Raw genomic sequence first — 18,963 nt, 5'->3', positions numbered from 1 at the left:
GAACTCAGATCATTAAATGGGTAGTGTTGAACTAAGTCAAAGTGTCAATCCTAATCTGTATGGGATGAACAGTCCATTTGTGCCCTTATGTCCATGAGTAACCTCCGCCTCCAACCAAACGGGTCCTTGACCCCTTGGTCTCTTTTTCCCATTTACTTGTCTCCCTCAAGTCCTCAATTTCTGGAAGGGGACCCAGGACCATGGATTTAAAACTTAGAATCGAATTGGGCGAATTGGGCGAATTGGGCGAATTGGGCGAATTTGTCGATTGCAATCTTGATTCTTGCCGTATCAGAACAGGCGATCAATAGTGTTTCTAGAGTTCAGATGGAATGTGACCGATTCCACACTGATTTTGGCCGATCTAAAATGGAATCGGGTCAGGATCAGTTGGACCCGATTCAGATACCGATTCGTTGATCTAAAATTCTGCCCAAACCACTGAACCATTATTTCAAAAAATGGATTCTGATTAATGGAATCAGCCGATTGGGGTAGTTGAGAAGCAAAATGCAGCTTTTAGCCTTATACAATACTTCTTGAGGAATAGATTTGAATGAACAGTAGGTATTTCTTCTAAGCTGAAAAAGAGGGTGGGTTCAAATATCAGTTAGCCGGTGTGTTGATTATCCACCATCTGATTGTGCCCTCATCCTCATTGATCAATACGTGTGTGCTTTAATGAAAGAAAAACCTCAAAGCGGCATGGTAATTGCAGTGTTGTACTGCCAAGAATCATGCAAGAACCAAAGGATCCTGTCTGTTTGACTTCGCTGCCAAAATGAGTAAAGGGTTTGTGGCTGACAGCCCACAAGTGATAAAGCCAATTACAACCCTTTTGATCATGGGAGTCCCAGTCCCTCAAATTATTGTAACCTCCTGTTTCCTTTGAGTCTGAGCAAAAATTAGGGTTTCAAAACCATCACGCATAAAAAAAAAAAAAAAAAAAAAAAAAAAAAAAAAAAAAGGTTGGTGGGGTGGGGGAGTGTCTTGTATCCCAGAGTGCGACTCCGCACCTAAGCAAGACCCAATCATTGTCTTCCTTTTAGTCGGAGGATAGGGAAAGTCAATTTATATAAAGGAGAAAGAGATAGATAGACATAAGAACATAGGCATGGGAGCCATGCTCTCAAATAAGAAACTTTCTTTCAAAAAAAAAAAATTAATGTTTCAAGCCGAGCCAAAAAATTAGGGTTTGGATCATAATCAGCAAAGCCTAATCTCGATTTCGATCAATTTGGAGTTGCTAATGCTGCAGAACCGTGCTTGGTTTTTAGTGTTCAGGTCAATTTTAACCAAATCCTGGCTTAATACCGGTTCAGACTCAATTAAACCCAATCAAAATCTTGATTCCGACTTAATAACCTTGGTAGCAATTGCCCAAAAGAAGAAGAAAAGAGGGGGGGAGGGAATTGTACTAACAATACATGCTGTTCAAGTTTGGCCTTCCCTTTGGCCGATCCATCAAAAGTTCTCTAGATCTTGGGCTGGACTTTGGACCATAAGAATCTCTCTCTCTCTCTCTCTCTCTCTCCACAGCCCCACTGATGTAGTATTTGCATTAGAAAATTAATTGGATTTTTTACATCAATCTCTCTTACAGTTTGTCGAAATTACATAATACCCTTAAAATCAAAAAATTATATTTAAACTCACAAACACCGTTAGTATCTTATTTGGATTAAGCCCTTCAGTTTCGTTGAAAATTTTTGAAAACCCGAAATTGCCCTTTTTATTTGCAGATACTCAACTCTCAGGCGGCAAGTTCATAATCATCCCTCTCCGGCAACGGCTTCTCGGACGCGATGATATGCTTCACGTTCGCTGCCGGGGAAGTATTCTCTGCAGACAACTTGTATGAATTCAGGCTTTTGAAACCCATCTTTTTTCTCAAATTGGGATCTTCACAGGCGACGGGCGAGAGACGAAGAAAGAGCAGGGAGGGACTCCGGCCGCCGTGACAAGCTGAAGGAACCATTCCCATATATCCCATCGGAATAATCAAACAACCCTTCCAACGCCACAAATCCACCGCCGGTTTTATCTTCCTCGTCGCCAACGATCCTAAATCACAATTGGCTTCTACTTTTCATCTTGTTTGTGCAGATTTGCAGAGCTCTTTTTGCTCTTGACGAGATGGGTAGTTGGTGTCTTCGTTTTTGCTAAGCTAACCCTAACTCTCTGTTTGTGATCATTGGTGTTCTGTGATTTGGGGGTTCTTTGTAGTGTGGGTTTTTTATTTTCTTGCAAAACAGTTCCATTCAACTAATGAAAAAGGTGGAGGAAGGACATCAGATATATGATGGCAGGTAATGGATAGCTGAACCAGGCTATCTCCAAAAAGCTTTTGAACTCCACTGGCTGAGCAAACAGCCCACCAGGATAGTAATTGAGCTTTGTGGTTCAGGTGAACCTAATGCTACTCTCGCTGATATCTGCAATTTGTTAATGGATAAATGACCTCTTCCTCTATAGGAAAAGGAAAAGGGTAAGTCTAGCACACAAACTCGAAAGCAGAAACCATCAATTTTGAGTGGATAATCCCTTCCTTCATAAACTCGTGAACACTTTCTCTTATCAGGTCTGGAAATTTACATAATATTAGAGCATGTTCTTTCCAATCTTGGTTCGGTTATGAAATCCCATCGACTCATATCCCTGATCTGATCATCAAATCCCCAGATCTGATCCATTCCAACGGTCTCCGGTGTAACACGCAACATATCATACCTTCCCCTTCACAGTCCCGTCTTCGCTTTTTTCTTCTCTTCAGAAGAGGAAAAATTGGGCGGAAGACCAAGTTCATCGCCGGATGCTTCAAGAAGATACCCCAGATCAGGCTGTGAACCGTCGGAATCTGACAATGGAGTCGGAGTTAGAGTTACAGACGCCGGCTGTGGTAGTTGTGTAGATAAGTGGGAGTTTTTGGGTTAAAGAAGTTCATTGCAGCGAATGGGGCAACCATTAAAGTACCTCGAGCTCCGATTCCAAATCCGACAACGAAGAGGACGAGAGAGACCGACACAAGAGATCAGAGATTGGTTCTAGATCGAATTTTGGATCTTCATTTCACACTGAGACCACAGCGAAGCCGAAATATACACCAGTGGGGAAATTTGAGAAAATCGAAACGAGAAAACTCAAGCTTGACATGCGTACCGCCATCGTGGGCATGGCATCAGAGGGCTGGAATCTGATGGGGCCTTCTTCCCAGAGGTACCCGTCCCTCTCCATCGTCACAATGTTCGCCCCAACACGGTCTCCGGCTTCTGTCACCATAACCTTACTGGCAATTTCTGGGTAGTTCGTCACAAGCGCTTGCGCGACGCAGAGACCGCTGATGCCGGCCCCAACAACGACACAGTCCACGGAATAACCATTGGATTTGTCACCATCAGCCTTCGGAGGAGAAATGGTGGATTCCTTTGCTACCAAGCACCGAAATGAGAAAACTCAAGAAGAGAAAACAGAAGAAGGGGGTAATTTTGTCTTTTTACATTCTAAAAATAACAATTATCTAACCGTGTAAACTTTATAGGTTTAAATGTAAATTTCAGCAAACGACAGATAAGATTGATGTAAATCACCCAAATTAATTATACAAGCCTACAAAGGACAATAGTATCCCCCTTTTCACCCCCACAGGCCACAGCCCCACTGATGTTCTATATGCAATAGAAAATAATCTATGCAAGGACAATAGTACGGTGCTAATGGGTTCTCATGAAGCTTCCACTTTGTTTTACCATTTTGAATTTTGGGACCAATGGATCTGAATTTAGTACTTAATTTTACTTGGGTAGATTTATAGATTGTCATTTAAAAACTCATAGAAAAGGTTTCTAGATCTCAGTAGTCTATAAGACGACAACAATTCCAATATGATTCATGTATGACTCTTGTCTGATAGCAGCTATTCAAGTGACATTAAAATTAAAATTAGAAAAAAACCACACCATCCAACCTGGTGTTCCTAGGTCTCAGATTTTTCTACAAACATTTCTACTGTGCTTCATAAATAACCATCCAGATTCCTTGACACAGTACAATCCATTCTTTGAAATTTCTACACCCACCGTTAACACCAGATAACCTAACCCTTTTACTTCTACCAAAGAAAAAACCTAACTCTTTACCCCACCAAAAAAAATATATATATGGGTTGGTGGGCCATGTCTGTGGGGGCCTTAGTATTTTACTTTTGTTTGACCTTTATTGGATGCTTGTCTATATATTCAAAAGTTTTTACACTGCCACTGATTGAGAAATATGGTGGGGTGGTGCCCTGCATTCTACAGAGTCTACCATTGAAATGCCACTCAAACATGTGAATCGAATATTTTTGTTTTTGAATGCAGACACTGTTTCACCACTGACAATCTGACAACCTCGAGATTCCTCGTGATTAGGGGAACTTTGTCATCATCACACTCCCAAAAACATTAACAGCCTCCCTCTTTCTCTGCTCTCCCCCCAATGGAAGTGAGTCCATTTAACCTTTACCTTCAAATGTCACCTTATGGCTTATACAACCTGTAGCTTTTAATCTTTTCTGAGTCCCAAGAACTCTACATTTTAGAGACCCACACCCACCTTCCCTTCTTTTTCTCTTTATAAACAAGTTCATCCACACCCATTGGCTACACTTGAGGACAGTCAGTTACTAAAGCAGGACAAGACCCTCTACAACGCCATCCCTAACTCTGCAATGGGGAAGTACATGAGGCCTCTCCTTGCTCTGTTCTGTGTTGCTGCCTTCTTTGCTTACATTTCAGGTACTCTCCTCTTACTCTCTCTTAACACATTTACACACAGATTTATTTGCAAATGTAGCTAATGGAAGTATTTGTTTGCTTGTTTTGATGTGCAGTAGAGGTCTCAGCAACCACAATAGCATTCTACAACAAATGTGAACACCCAGTATGGCCTGGAATCCAACCTAGTGCAGGGAAACCCATTCTAGCAAGAGGTGGGTTTAAGCTAAATGCAAAGCAAGCCTACTCCCTCCGAGTCCCTGCAGCTTGGTCAGGCCGCATATGGGGTCGCCATGAGTGTTCCTTCGATGCCTCCGGCAAAGGCAGCTGCGCCACTGGCGATTGTGGTGGTTCTCTCTACTGTAATGGCCTAGGAGGAGTACCCCCTGCAACCCTTGCAGAGATAACACTTGGAGAAGAAGATTTCTATGATGTAAGCCTCGTTGATGGCTACAACCTTGCAGTCTCCATTACCCCATTTAGGGGAAAGGGGAAATGTAGCCGTGCGGGTTGTATTAGTGACCTGAACGCAATGTGCCCAGTTGGGTTGCAGGTGAAATCTCATGACAAGAAGGTTGTGGCTTGCAAGAGTGCTTGCTTTGCCTTCAACTCTCCAAGGTACTGCTGCACTGGAAGCTTTGGGAACCCACAGACATGTAAACCTACTGCGTATTCCAAGATCTTCAAAGCTGCTTGTCCTAGAGCGTATTCGTATGCTTATGATGATCCCACTAGCATAGCTACTTGCAGTGGTGGAAACTACTTGGTTACCTTCTGTCCTCACCATTAGAGGTTCCAAGTTCCAACCTTTACTGCCATAGTGCCATACCTTTCTTCACAGAAAGGAAAGAAAAGTCAGAAACCTATTCCTTGGCTTGGCTTTGGGCTTTGGGCTTTGGGTTTTGGGTTTGGGGTTTTGGGTTCCTCCTCTCTTCAACTCTTACCTGTAGCTACTAGCATTGGCTCTTTCTTCCTTGCTTTCTCCTTTGCTATGCATCTACTATAGTGGTATTACCTATTTTAATCTTAATGAATTATTAAAGTTAATGTTCTATTGTTGCTTATGATTTGAATTTCAACTCTCAAGTTCATGTTTAGCTTCTGGTGCCTCGAGAATCTCAGATGTTCTTTTTTCCATTATTTCTTCAAGGAAGTTAGAGGGGTTGATTAGGCTTCCAATTTCCTTGCTTGGGAGGCTTGTGGGGTGGTGGGTGTTTGCTTAAAGAGGTGAGAATGGAACTTGCAGTTATGCTGAAGGTTTTAAAACTCGGTGTTGGTATCGGTCACAGTCAAAATCGATACGATACGGATCGGTATCAGTAAATATCGGTCAAGGCGCGGTAAAAGGTCGGAAATCATACAGTTTTCCCAGATCGGTCATGGTATCGGCTAGGATCGGTCAATTTATTTTTTCTATTTTTTCAGCAATCGTTATGTATCTTTAAAAAGACCGAGATTTCGATCCAACCAACCAAAAAAAGAAAAAAGAATAACCTGAACAGCGCTATGGAAGATCCCTCCCAAACCTACACGATCCTTCAAAGATCTTGTTGATCTGTGTAGCGGTATTATTCGTCTTAACAGAACCAGTATTTGCCACATCGTAGACATGAAGGATCACATCCGTCATCTTCAGAGCAAATCAGTAACTGTATCTCTATATTTCTTCTTCCTAATCCCTAAGATTTGATTTCAAAAACTAAAACCTAAAACTCTCCCCTATCTTACATGGCATCTATTGTATGGTGTGAATCACTCCGAAACTCTAATAAACACCGATACCACCATCGATTTAGTTACCAGAAAAAAAGGAAAGGCCACATCTTCTACACCTTCTCCACCATCTCCACCATCGCCACCACCTCCACCTCCACTACTACCGTTCTTGAAGGACATTGGTCGATCGTCTCGGACACACTACCCCCCGTAGCTCCCAACGCTGACAACGTTTGGTAGAGAGAACTCGAGTGTTCCTCCGCGGTTTGGCTCGCCTCCGCCGTAGACGCCTGCGACGGTGCCGCTACGGCAACGGGATTCATCCTGTAGCCGCATCTCTCTCTCTCTCTCTCTCTCCTCTCCTGTTCGTCCATGAGTTTAAGTTTTAAAAAATATTTTTTTAAAATGGATCGGGTCGGATTGGTATCCGATACCCAGGACGATACCGATCCCTGTCTCAGGATCGGTCTCAACCGATACCGATCCGATACCGATACTTGATTCCATGGTTATGCTGCAATGGTGGATACTGAAATAGATGATTTTTAGGCAGGTTAGGTAATTGAGTACGCATGACGGCATGAGTGAGGAAGGTACCTAACTACCCATGACAAGTGATGGCCAACCCTCCAAACCAAGGTTTTAAAAGTAAACTCGGGATCGGTCTGGATCCGACAGATTCATCCTCAAAAAGAAATGATCCTCTGAACCATTTTGCTCTTATAGGTGGATCGATATATTGAGGATCGGACTTGACTGATACAGATCTGGGCGATCTTGATCAATCCAGTCCGATTTTTAACATCATGGTCGAAACCTATACTTGATCTGATTGATAGTTCATCCACTAAGACGGGTCCGACTAAGTATTGATGCACTCATAATTAACTTAAATTTTTTGCATAATTGATTCACTCTCATAATTAACTTAAATTTTTTGCATAATTGTTGAGGGTGTAGTGTAAGAATTGGAAGCGCATTTATCTTCCTTCGAAAGTTGTCGGAATTTTATCTTACTAAGATCTATAGATACATCTTCTAATCCAAAAACATTTCTCAAGTCAAAACTCAGGCTTGTTGAATTTTGCATATAATTATTTTTCTCTCAATATTTATAATATAATCCTCAAATGTTCCTCATGTTTTTCTATTATTCGAAGTGGCTTAAGGTGTAAATTGTTCATCTATTAAGACGGGTCCTACTTATGTAATAATAGATGTGCTCTCATAATTACCTCAAGCTTTTTTTTTTTTTTTTTTTTTTAATTCCGTTCTTTTATCCCTATTATTGCCAACCAAACATACCCTTAAGTGGAATGTTTAACTTGCATGCAGGATTTTAGACATGGAGTGAAGGCATGGTTACCATAGAAGTGAAGCAAAATAAGAAACAGAAACCTCAAATCCTAATTTCTAAAAATGGGATTGTTATTAGAAGGACATTACGTTTCAAAAAATATTTCCGTCCTCTCTACCCGTTTACGTCTCTTCTTCCTCAACTACGGAGGAACTGTCGGTGCTTTAGAAGCATGTAGAGTCTAGCTCCCTACTGTTCTCATTTTCACCAAAGCACCGAGAGTTCCTCTGTAGTTGAGGAAGAAGAAAAGTAAATGGGCTCCCAAAAACCCTAGATTTTCGTGGTATAATTGGGTGGGTTTCTGCCTCCCTGCAGCTGAAATGGGTCCAGCATAGGTTGGGCTCTGGCGAGGTTCCTTAGCCCTAGAATGTGTTTCCATGACGTGTCGCAATCCTGTGCTTCACTACTCCTCATCGCACCTTAGCCTCCGTGCAGAGGATGTTTTTCTCATTCTATCAATAAGATATCAATCAACTCAGGAAACAATTGTCTTCCACACTCTATTCATCATAGCAAAAATGTTTGAGGGTTCAACCCAAAACATTAAACTATTGGTTTTCAAGTTTTCGATTTTAGCCCCTGTGGTCGTTCTTATTGGTCCAATTGGTTATATTTAACTGATCGTTTAAAATATATATATATATATATATTACTAAAATCAAAACCAAAACCAAACCAATTAAGGAGTTTAGTCATTGCATTTTTTCGAATGGTTTCGGTCAGGCTTTCAGTTTGGCCACCAAAATTGACTCCTCCTCCTTCTTCAATAGCTTGTTACCCCTTAGTTCCTTTCCCCTTTTTCTTGGGTGGAAGTTGAAGCAAACTATGCCATAATGTTCGAAATTGAAATGAGAGAGATATTTTCATCTCTTCCTAGTTGGAACTTAGAAAAACAACAATGTACTCTAAAGCTTTTGATAAGAATTTTTTCCCTTCTTTTATTCTTAATTCATACAATATACAAAATGACTCAGTAACTTTGCTTGACTTGATAGTTGAGTTTGAGCCATTGTGGGGTCAAGAAAATGTCATAATGTACACAACCTTACCCTCACATCATGATGATGCTGTTTTCCAACTAAAACCCACAACCATTAGGTCCAATAGGGCAAACATATCGTCCCACCAAGATAGGCTATCAAATTTCACAAGTGGGCTATCAAGTTTCCCAAATCTATTCAATGTATAGCATGCCGAAACTTGTTATGATCATGAACCCTCCTCGATGAGTATTAAGTTCATCCATTAGAGTTGATCAATCAACACTACAAGTATTTTAGTATTCTATGTTCGATTCAATCTGAAACCCAACCATATAAGAATATGATAGTCCCCAGCAGAAGACATTGATGATTATTAGAATGCAAGGGAAGAGAAGATGATAGCCGTCCTTGCTGCTACTCTAAGAACAAGAAAGAAAGACCCTCTTGCTCAGAAAAGCATCACTAGATCGCTTTCTTTCTACTTCACCCAACCCAAAACACCTCAACAACGAAGCACTCATCCTAGTCCTCGTGTTCATAAAAAAGAAGAGGAGGTAGTAGCAGAAGAAGAAGAAGAAGAGAGCATAAGCAATAGGAACCATTGGACCAGAAGGATTCACAGCCTCTGCACTGCTAAACGTAACGTAGACGAAGCTCTTCGCCTTCTTGATCGTCTCCGTCTCCGGGGATATCGTCCTGATTCCCTCAACCTCAGCAGTATAATTCACGCCCTCTGCGACTCCAATCGTTTCTCTGAAGCCCATCACCGCCTTCTCTTCATCGCTTCCGATTGTGTCCCCGATGAACGCACTTGCAATGTCCTCATTGCTTGCCTCCTTGATGCCCGAACTCCCAAACACACCTTGCAAGTTGTACATGGCTTGCTTACAGTGAAGCCCGCTTTTGTCCCCTCTTTGATCAATTACAACCGCCTCATTGATCAGCTATGCTCCATATCACAACCAAGCGAAGCTCACCGGTTGTTCTTCGACATGAAAAGCCGTGGGCACTCTCCAAACATCGTCACCTATACCGCTCTTATCCATGGTTACTCAAGAGTTGGCCAGTTGGACGTTGCTCGGAAGTTGTTCGATGAAATGGTTGATAATGACATCCTGCCTAACTCACTCACTTACAGTGTCTTGCTGGAAGGAGTTCTTCGAAAGCGCAAGGTTGAGGAGGGTATGGAATTGATGCAGGAGCTTTGGGTGAAGATGGTTGATGAGGAGGACCCTTCTGTCAACAATGCAGCTTTTGCTAATCTCATTGATTCTCTGTGTCGAGAAGGTTTCTTTCATTTGGTTTTTAAGATAGCAGAAGAGATGCCTCAAGGGAAGAGTGTTAATGAGGAATTTGCTTACGGGAAGATGATAGATTCACTTTGCAGAGCTCGGCGGCATCATGGGGCATCGAGGATTGTGTACATAATGAAAAGAAGGGGGTTTGTTCCAAGCTTGCTCTTATACAATTCAATAATCCATGGTTTGAGCAAGGAAGGAGGCTGTATGAGGGCTTATCAGTTGTATCATGAAGGAATTGAATTTGGGTACGTGCCATCAGAGCCTACTTACAAGGTCCTCGTAGAGAGTCTATGCCAAGAAGCCAATCTCTGCAAGGCTAAGAACCTCCTTCAATTTATGCTAAATAGGGAAGGTGTTAACAGGACTAGAATCTACAATATATTCTTGGGAGCTCTCTGTCTTATGAAAAATTCCAGTGAGCTTCTAAACATACTAGTCTCCATGCTTCAGATGAATTGCCAGCCTGATGTGATTACCCTCAACACCATTATTAATGGTTTCTGCAAGATGGGAAAAGTTGAAGAGGCCATGAAGGTACTACATGACATGATGATGGGAAGTCTTTGTGCTCCAGATGCTGTGACCTTCACTACAATTATTTCTGGTCTATTGAATGATGGAAGAACCCAAGAAGCCCTTGATATGTTGCATAAAAAAATGCCCGAAAAGGGTCTTTGCCCTGGTGTTGTGACTTATAATGCTGTTCTTCAAGGGCTATGTAAACTTCATAAGGTCGATGAAGCTGTGGGGATTTTCAATGTCATGATTAGTAATGGAGTAATAGCTGATTGTACAACTTACACCATAATTATTGAGGGGTTATGCAGATCTAACCGCATAGAAGAGGCTAAGAGGTTTTGGGAGAATGTTATTTGGCCCTCAGGGACACATGATGATTTTGTCTATGCAGCAATCCTCAAAGGTCTATGCACTTCAGGAAAGCTGGATGAGGCATGTAATTTCTTATATGAACTGGTAGATTGTGGGGTGGCTCCAAATATTGTGAATTACAACATTCTAATTGACAATGCATGCAAGTTGGGTTTGAAGAGAGATGCTTACCAAATAATGGGAGAGATGAGAAAAAATGGTATAACACCAGATGCTGTCACATGGAGGATTCTAGAGAAGTTGCATGGGATTACTAGGAAGAAATTCCTTGCTGATGATCATATGTTAACATCTGAAGAGGTTGCATGAAAGTTGGATAGGGATGGTGGAATACCGGAATTAGTGGACAAAGATTCGCAACTTAGCATTTGAGAGGAAAAAATAGCATCTAGAAGAGATTCAATTAACCTGTTCAAGACACATGAATAAATAAAGAAGAAACACCAGAGTTGATGGTGTTACCTGCATTCAGAAGTGGAGGGACTGATAAGTTGCATGGGTGTTGGAAAGCTGACTCAGTAACACAATTTTTGGTCCCAGATAAAGGAGATGGTGTACATTTATGAATAAGTTCTGCATTTCATGATTGGAGGACAAGCAATTTTGTTATGCAATTAATGTTCTGGTCTACTATGAAAGTAGGAGTCTTGATTGCAACAACAATATATGTTGTGTTAAAAAGAACCATCTCAAGAGGAATATATTTTCTTCATAACATTTGATGGATCCTAAGTTCGATCTTCTGATTCCTCCCATGGATGGCACTACTAGAATACATTGATATGCAGCAAATCTGAGTTACTGCTCTCAAGCGTATAAAAATTTAAAACTTGCAAAATAGGGCACAATGGTGAGAGTCCATGTTTTGCACTCTGTTGATGCTTTCATTCCATCTTAAACATTGCTGAAGTTAAGACCTTGTCAGGCTATGAATTTCAGATTTGGCTCCATTCATGGATTATTGCAGAACTGAAGGAGATTAGTGGATTTTTGCTCTTACAATATTTCCAAGGAGTCTACACTGCACTTTGCAGCCAGAGGGAGCAGGACCATTTGTTCTGTTCACTTATGAGTCCAGCTTCTTTTATAACTGTTACATTCTGTCTTGCTCAATGCCTTGATGAAACTGTTTCAGATTATGCTTCATTGATGATCATCAATGGATTGTTTTCAGGAGCATATTTCTTTGTTCCCTATTGCTCCAAACATCTACAATGTGTCCTGGAACGCCACCCAACTGCGCCCAGCGTCCTTTCTCAACCCACTTGCACCCAATTTCTGCCTCACCTTGCCCTTGTCCTCCCACAATCCCTTGTCACCATATATATTTGCTAAAAGTACGTATGGCCTATGGCTTTGTGGTTCTAATTCCATAATTTTTGCTGCTGACTTTTCTCCCAGTTCTGTCTCTCCATGAATCCTACAAGCACCAAGCAATGCTTCCCATACCAATGCATCTGATTTTATTTCCATATTTTCAATAAATGCCTCTGCTTCTTTCAATCTCCCTGCACGACCCAAGATGTCGACCACACAAGCATAATGTTCCATTCTAGGCTTGACACAATGAACATCAATCATGGACTTAAAAACTAGAAGCCCTTCATCTACAAGCCCTCCATGGCTACATGCAGATAGGCATCCAAGCAATGTAACACTATCTGGTTTCAATCCTTTAATTGTCATTGCTTCAAGGATACTAAGAGCCTCTCTTCCCTTCCCATGTTGACCAAATCCTGTAATCATCACTGTATATGATACCACGTCATGGTTTTCCATAGTCATGAACACTAACTGGGCATCTGCTAAGCTGGCACACTTGGAATACATATCTAAAAGAGCATTCTGCACTGATACATCAAAACCACAATGTGATTTGATGATCCTAGTATGGATTTGCCTTCCTTGCTCGAGGCTTGCCAAACTACTGTAAACTGGGAGGATACTAGCAAAACTAAACTCATTTTCCTTCATGCCTACTCTCAGCATTCTTTTATAAAACCCAACTGCTTCTTCATTCTGCCCATTTTGCATGAACCCAGCTAGTATTGCAGTCCAAGAGATAATGTTGGGTGCAAGAGCTGTCCCAAAAATCTGGGTAGCAGACACCATTCCTTCTTCACACTTAGAGTACATGGTTATTAGTGTATTGGTGACTGGTGTTTCAGAAACAAACCCTGATTTTATCATGCAACCATGAAGCTGCAAGCCCAGATACAAGTCTCCTGGTTCTGAACAGGCCTTTGTGATGCTTGTCAAGGTGTAGCCATCAAATCCTACACCCTCCTGTTGCATCCGAGAGAAGATTCGCAAAGCATGCCCTTGACCATTGTTACTTATACAGGCATCGATCATGATATTCCATGAGACCAAATCCAACACCGCTATCTCATCGAACGCACGTACGCCATCTTCTAACCTCTTTTGCTTTGCATATCCATCAACCAAAGAGCTCCCAACAAACTCATTAGAACTTAAACCGTATCCGATTGCTTGGGCATGTAGTAGTTCTATCAAGAGTGAATTAGCAAAGCGCACACAAGTTCTGATTAACATGGAGAAGGTAATGTGGTTGGGCTTGACATCTTCTTCTTGCATTTTGAAGAAAAGGTGCAGGATTTTGACCATATTAAGATCATGGCTTAAATAAGCCGAAATAACTGTATTAAAAGAAACTATGTCTCTTTCAGGCATTGTTTCAAACAGTTGACATGAACATCGAATCTTCCCGCTCCGAGAGTAAAGACTGAGGAGCTTGTTCCATAAGGAGATAAAGCCACAATAATGAAATTTTAGCAGTTGGGTATGGACGCACATGCCCATTCGGAAGTCGTAGGTGCTTGTGCAGTCATCCAAGACATGACTTAAATGGCGCAAATTGATTGAGTTCTCGTATTGAATCTCAAGCTCTTCAATCGGGTTCTTATCAGAAAGGGTGGTCAAGCTGGAAATCGCTTTGAAACTACATGATTTGGCGTTGCGCAGCTTTTGCAGAGCGCACTCAACCATGGTGGGTGACATAGAAAAACAACGCATTGTAACTTGTAAGGCCACCTCAGAAACTGTTGTCGCTCGTCAGTTTATGGTTGGGTGAGACTGCAACCTTCCATGCCAAATGGTTTGTTATTACTCTTCAACCCCACCTTCCCGGGCAATTTTTTTCCCGGTAAAAAGTTCATTATTTCTGTTGAATGGAGAGGAGAGTCAGGGACTCAGGATCACCTGGACGTACATCCAGATTAACGGTCGAGGCATCCTTTCACAAGAATATCTTTTTAGGAGGCTGTAATGCATGACATAGAAGGCGTTAGTTTATGGTACGCTGGCGGTGTGCCCAACTTTTCTTCAATTATATTATTTTTTTTATTAGAAGATAATAAGATTACGAATTTGCTGCACATATAACATATGATTACCTGATCGTACATGTAAGAAGTTAACAATTGTTTCAATATGGTACGAGCAACGTATTCAAATTTGATACGGATATGCTCATGATTCACGTGCTACCAAATCCAAATTCTGGAGTCAAGCTCATGATTCAGGTGCGACCTAAATCTGATCTAGACTCTCTAGAATCTAAACCTAGCCCTAGTCAATCAAGCCAAGTTGAACGGATCAAAACCCAGATTGAGGTCTTGGGTTGCGACAATCCGGTATTGTCTTTTTGTTCTTCTTAAGAGTTGATCTAAAGTTTTTATAGTCATCACAACCCAACGTTGTAGCCCTAGTCTAAGGCATATCCAGTGACATGTATACTTTTTTTTTTTTACCAATCAAAATCCTTTTCAGACTTTACAAACTTCTCCTATGGATTAAGCACGTATTTTGGTAGTTACCAAAAAAACACTTACTTGGTACCTATAGCCTATAGGTGTGAACCAAAGGTTATAGGAATTGGTATCGGCATGGTTGATATTGGCCGATACATATTGATATTGGGTGACACCAATATTAATATCAATCTGACACGGTAAGAAATCCCCAAAATACCCTAAGTCCAAAAGGATATCATCAAGGGGAAAAATCGTCAATTCGTCGATACTAGTCATGGTATCAATTCCAATATCAATACTATCGATACCAAGCAAAAATGAACTAGCTTACATGCACATTGACTAATCAGTAGGGATGTAAATAAATTGGATACGTAGATCAGATATGATTGGATTCGGATATTCTTTGATTGGATATAAATATGGATGCGGATCGAATTCGAATATTTGATCATTTGTTTACTTTTTGACTTGTGTAATCTGAACCTTGCTTCCCAATGAATACGAGTTCTTCTTCATCTATCTTTCTAAGTTGGCTCAACTCTTTTCTATATTTTATAGAACCTCTCTAAACTTGAAGAACCCTCAAAATAATTAATTGATTATCTAATCAGATCGAATAATTATATTCTAGATAATTTGGATTTGAATCCAGATACCTTTTGATCGGATACAAATATTCCTAAACGGATGTAAATGTGAATTCAAATTCAATTTTGACTATTCATTTGTATCCCTAGGTATCGGTGGTCATATCATCATTGTTGACACTGGGCTATATCGACAGCATTAGAAGAAAATTAGAAAATTAAAATAACTAGTCACTTTTTATCCAACACTCCTAATCCTTGATATTGATGTCGTATTAGGTAGGCCAATGATACGATACCTTGGTCCAAGGTGGGACCCACTGAACCCAAGTAGCAGACAGGGAGGAAGACCTTCTCTAAGGGTGAAACGGGGCCGGATTTGGTTGGGTTTCTTAAAACCACACTAGGTCCTCAAAATTCAACCCATGCCCAATGCAACCCTAACTAACCCTGTTAAGGCTAGGTTGGGTTGGGTCGGGTCAAATTAGGTTAAGTTAGGTTGACCCTGGCTTCTACAATGATTGGATTAATCTTGATTAATCTGTTTTTACCATTCATATCCTATAATATTAAAATATTATAAAAAAAATTAAATACCAATAAGAACCCTAAATTCTTTCAGGTCGTGTTGGGTCAGGTTGGTTCAGACTAAGGCCTCAACCCGAACCTAACCCAGGGTTAGGATTTTTCAACACTAACCCACACTCACAATAAAAATAAAATAATAATAATAAATAAATAAATAAAACTTGATCCAAACTTTGTTCGAGGCGGATTCAAATTTTCTTTTTATTATTTATTATTTATTTATTATTATTATTTATTTATTTTTATTTTTTTTTGTAGAAGGCGTGTTAAGATTTTCTGGCCAAACTTTCACCCCTTATAAATGTCCTATTCAATTCTCCGCCACCCATCCTTTCTTTTATTCCCTCTTGTAGGGAAGGGGCCGATGACCGTTTGAGTGGAGTCTTGACCCAGTCAACTCAAAGTTTCTTTGATTGAGAACCTTAAGTGGGCAAAGCACAACTTTTACAAATCTTTTACAAATCGGTTCATGATTATCGGATTCCGACCTTTTGATACGTAAAAGAAATACACACATGGATTGCTTGCAGGAAGTTGTAAATTACACGATTTCTATCAACCATCGAGTGAAATTTAACCAAACTATCTCGTTCACGATAACGAGTATTAGAAATTACAAAACCAAAAAAAGAGAAGAAGGTGAGATCTAATGAGAAGAAGCCTTGCCATTAGTCATCATCGATTTGAATTCCTCGAAATTAACGTTGCCATCACCGTCTGCATCAACTGAGCTAATCATCTTGGAACAGTCGTGAACGGAACACTTCTCCCCTAAACTCTTCAACACCAGATGAAGCTCTGACACCGATATCAACCCATTCTGATCCTTATCATACAAATCGAAAGCATCTTTCAACTCTTTCATCTCATCAACGTTGTCTCCACCGCCATTGGAAACTCCGCGGTGAAAATCGGTGAACTCTTTGAGATCAATATAGCCATCGCCATCGGTATCAATCTCTGTCATCATACGTTGGATTTCCTCCGGCGAAGATTCAGAGCCGAGGGCATTGAGAACGTTACCGAGCTCCGTTGATGAGATCTTTCCATCACTATTCGCATCGAATCGATTGAATACTCTTTCAAGCTCTTCCATATCCTCCAGGTAAACAGAAGATTTGAGGCTCGGGGATTTGAGGGTTGGGTTTTCAGAAGTCATGGCGGTGAGTAGTTCGTATGTTTTGGTTCGTATTGATTTCGGGGAAGTAACTGTCCTTATAAAGGAGGAGATGAATGATCACAACACACGGTTTTAACGCGTTGAACAATAAAAACTTTAGAAAAGAAATGGCAACCACCTGACAGCCTGAGGCTCTCAGTCCTGACTCCTGACCGGTGGGTCACCTTTGGGTGCGGGTCCAAATTAGTACCCTGACCAAGCTGCCCTTTTCTTTTTTTATTTAAATAATATGATAGTAATGTAGTCCTAATTGACTTTTAAAAAAACATCCTTGTCAAATTACAAAAATATCCATTACCCAGTTCCATGCATTAAGATATATATATAAGAACACTGTTGGTGATTGAGATAATATACATTATTTATAACTTTCCACCCATTTATAAGAGGATCATATATTTTTGTATTGTAATTGAATGGATGTAGAATATATATCGCTTGATAAGGATATTTTTTATTTTTTTGGACCCATTTGAGACATAATTCTAACGGGTAAATCACATGTTTAAACCATTATTAGTTTTGTACCCCATTTCGAATTGATTACAAATGTATATTGAAAAATACCCTCCAAAAAATGTGTAGTATACATTTGAAATCAATACGAAAATAAATGACACATGTTTTTAAACGTTTTAATAAATTCAAAAATTATGATAATTTTTTTTTTAATGCGGTTCAAAATTCCAACTATAGAATTAGAATCTCGTATTTGATGAGAAGTGAAAAGCTGAAGCTAAGAGGAGGAGGGGCAAGGGTAATTGGGGAAGTGAATTATGAGGGGTTTGAATGTGGTCCGGTTGGACCATTGAGATCGGTTCGGATAATCATCTTCTGTTTTTTTGGGGTTTTGGTGTTTTTTTTTTTTTGGGGTTTCAAGTGCTGCCATTATTCCTTCTGATTGCTAGAAGTGACTCGTAAGGCACGTAAAGGGATATGAAGCTATTAAAGCACTTTTGTCGCGTCCCACATGCGAGAGAGAAGAAAGAGGAAACTCACGTGGCATGAAATCAGGAACCAAATCTTTATTCCCCAGTCCCAACTCCGAAGTGGGAGGACAAGGATAAATCCTCTACTGTTTGGACTTTGGAGTTTGGACCCAATACTGGCATGTGACACGTGGATTGATTCTGAATATAGGAATTTAACGTGTCAAATTGCTAAGGTAGGAGGATGGTCGGAGTTTGCAACCTGTGGGGACACGACACATGTAATTATAGACTGAGAGTTGCAAATATTTAATTCACGCAACGGTGATGAGGGTCACATGAATCCACTTTCAGTTGTGGAGAGTCTCGCGCAATCTCAATAATTGTTTCCGATTTCGGTATGCTCAACTGAAAAAGGATATTTAATTAACTTCCATGATGCTTCCACGACGTCGTTCAGTTTTTGTTTTGTTTTGTTTTTTTTTTTTTTTTTAATAAATTAATTCAACCCCTCAGCCTTCGTTGAGCACTTCTTGAAGCAGGTCGACAAGACTTCAAGTCCACATTCAGTTATAAGGGATTCTCTAAACAAAGGGCATAGAGTGCCACACCGTCAGACGTGCGCTTGTGACTAAATAAATTAGGGTATCAAACGGTGTGGTTTTGGTTATTTGATTCGGTTTACATTTTAATAAGATAAAATCAAAATTGCATTGGATAAAAATAAGATAAAATTAGAATCGTTTACATTTGGTTTCAAGTTTTAACGGTTTTTAATTGATTTTTGTTATTTGATTCACAATCGGTTTATATGCGGTTCCTATTTGATTGGAACTTGAAAATGATTCTCTTTTGAACTAGGTTTTTTTTTCTTTATCTTTTGGGAAAAAGGGGAAAA

The 18,963-nt window shown here is 40.3% G+C and overlaps 4 protein-coding genes across 5 annotated transcripts; 2 read left to right on the top strand and 2 right to left on the bottom strand.

The window, feature by feature from the left end:
• The first annotated feature begins 4,520 nt into the window (after positions 1–4,520).
• Positions 4,521–5,806, top strand: LOC122079306 (thaumatin-like protein). Of its 2 annotated transcripts, none has more exons than XM_042645669.1 (2): positions 4,521–4,775; positions 4,874–5,806. In XM_042645669.1, the coding sequence occupies exons 1-2, from the start codon at positions 4,709–4,711 to the stop codon at positions 5,542–5,544; spliced, it is 738 nt and encodes a 245-aa protein (XP_042501603.1). In that variant the 5' UTR covers positions 4,521–4,708; the 3' UTR covers positions 5,545–5,806. The 2 variants fall into 2 exon arrangements, with proteins under 2 accessions (XP_042501603.1, XP_042501602.1); XM_042645668.1 differs by having other exon boundaries at positions 4,532–4,775; positions 4,871–5,806.
• A 3,164-nt stretch (positions 5,807–8,970) lies between these two features.
• LOC122079303 (pentatricopeptide repeat-containing protein At3g18020) lies at positions 8,971–11,719 on the top strand. Its single transcript, XM_042645664.1, has one exon. It carries the CDS (start codon positions 9,206–9,208, stop codon positions 11,309–11,311), a length of 2,106 nt encoding a protein of 701 aa, XP_042501598.1. The 5' UTR covers positions 8,971–9,205; the 3' UTR covers positions 11,312–11,719.
• Positions 11,720–11,926: 207 nt separating this feature from the next.
• LOC122079304 (putative pentatricopeptide repeat-containing protein At3g15130) lies at positions 11,927–14,310 on the bottom strand. Its single transcript, XM_042645665.1, has one exon. It carries the CDS (start codon positions 14,036–14,038, stop codon positions 12,212–12,214), a length of 1,827 nt encoding a protein of 608 aa, XP_042501599.1. The 5' UTR covers positions 14,039–14,310; the 3' UTR covers positions 11,927–12,211.
• A 2,135-nt stretch (positions 14,311–16,445) lies between these two features.
• On the bottom strand, positions 16,446–17,163 carry LOC122078937 (calcium-binding protein CML24-like). Its single transcript, XM_042645142.1, has one exon. The coding sequence runs from the start codon at positions 17,113–17,115 to the stop codon at positions 16,603–16,605; it is 513 nt and encodes a 170-aa protein (XP_042501076.1). The 5' UTR covers positions 17,116–17,163; the 3' UTR covers positions 16,446–16,602.
• Between the last annotated feature and the right edge of the window lie 1,800 nt (positions 17,164–18,963).

Source organism: Macadamia integrifolia, chromosome 5 (genome assembly GCF_013358625.1).
Source record: "Macadamia integrifolia cultivar HAES 741 chromosome 5, SCU_Mint_v3, whole genome shotgun sequence".
NCBI lineage: Eukaryota > Viridiplantae > Streptophyta > Magnoliopsida > Proteales > Proteaceae > Macadamia > Macadamia integrifolia.
Note: the sequence above shows the minus strand (reverse complement) of the source record. Positions and strands in the feature narration are given on the sequence as shown.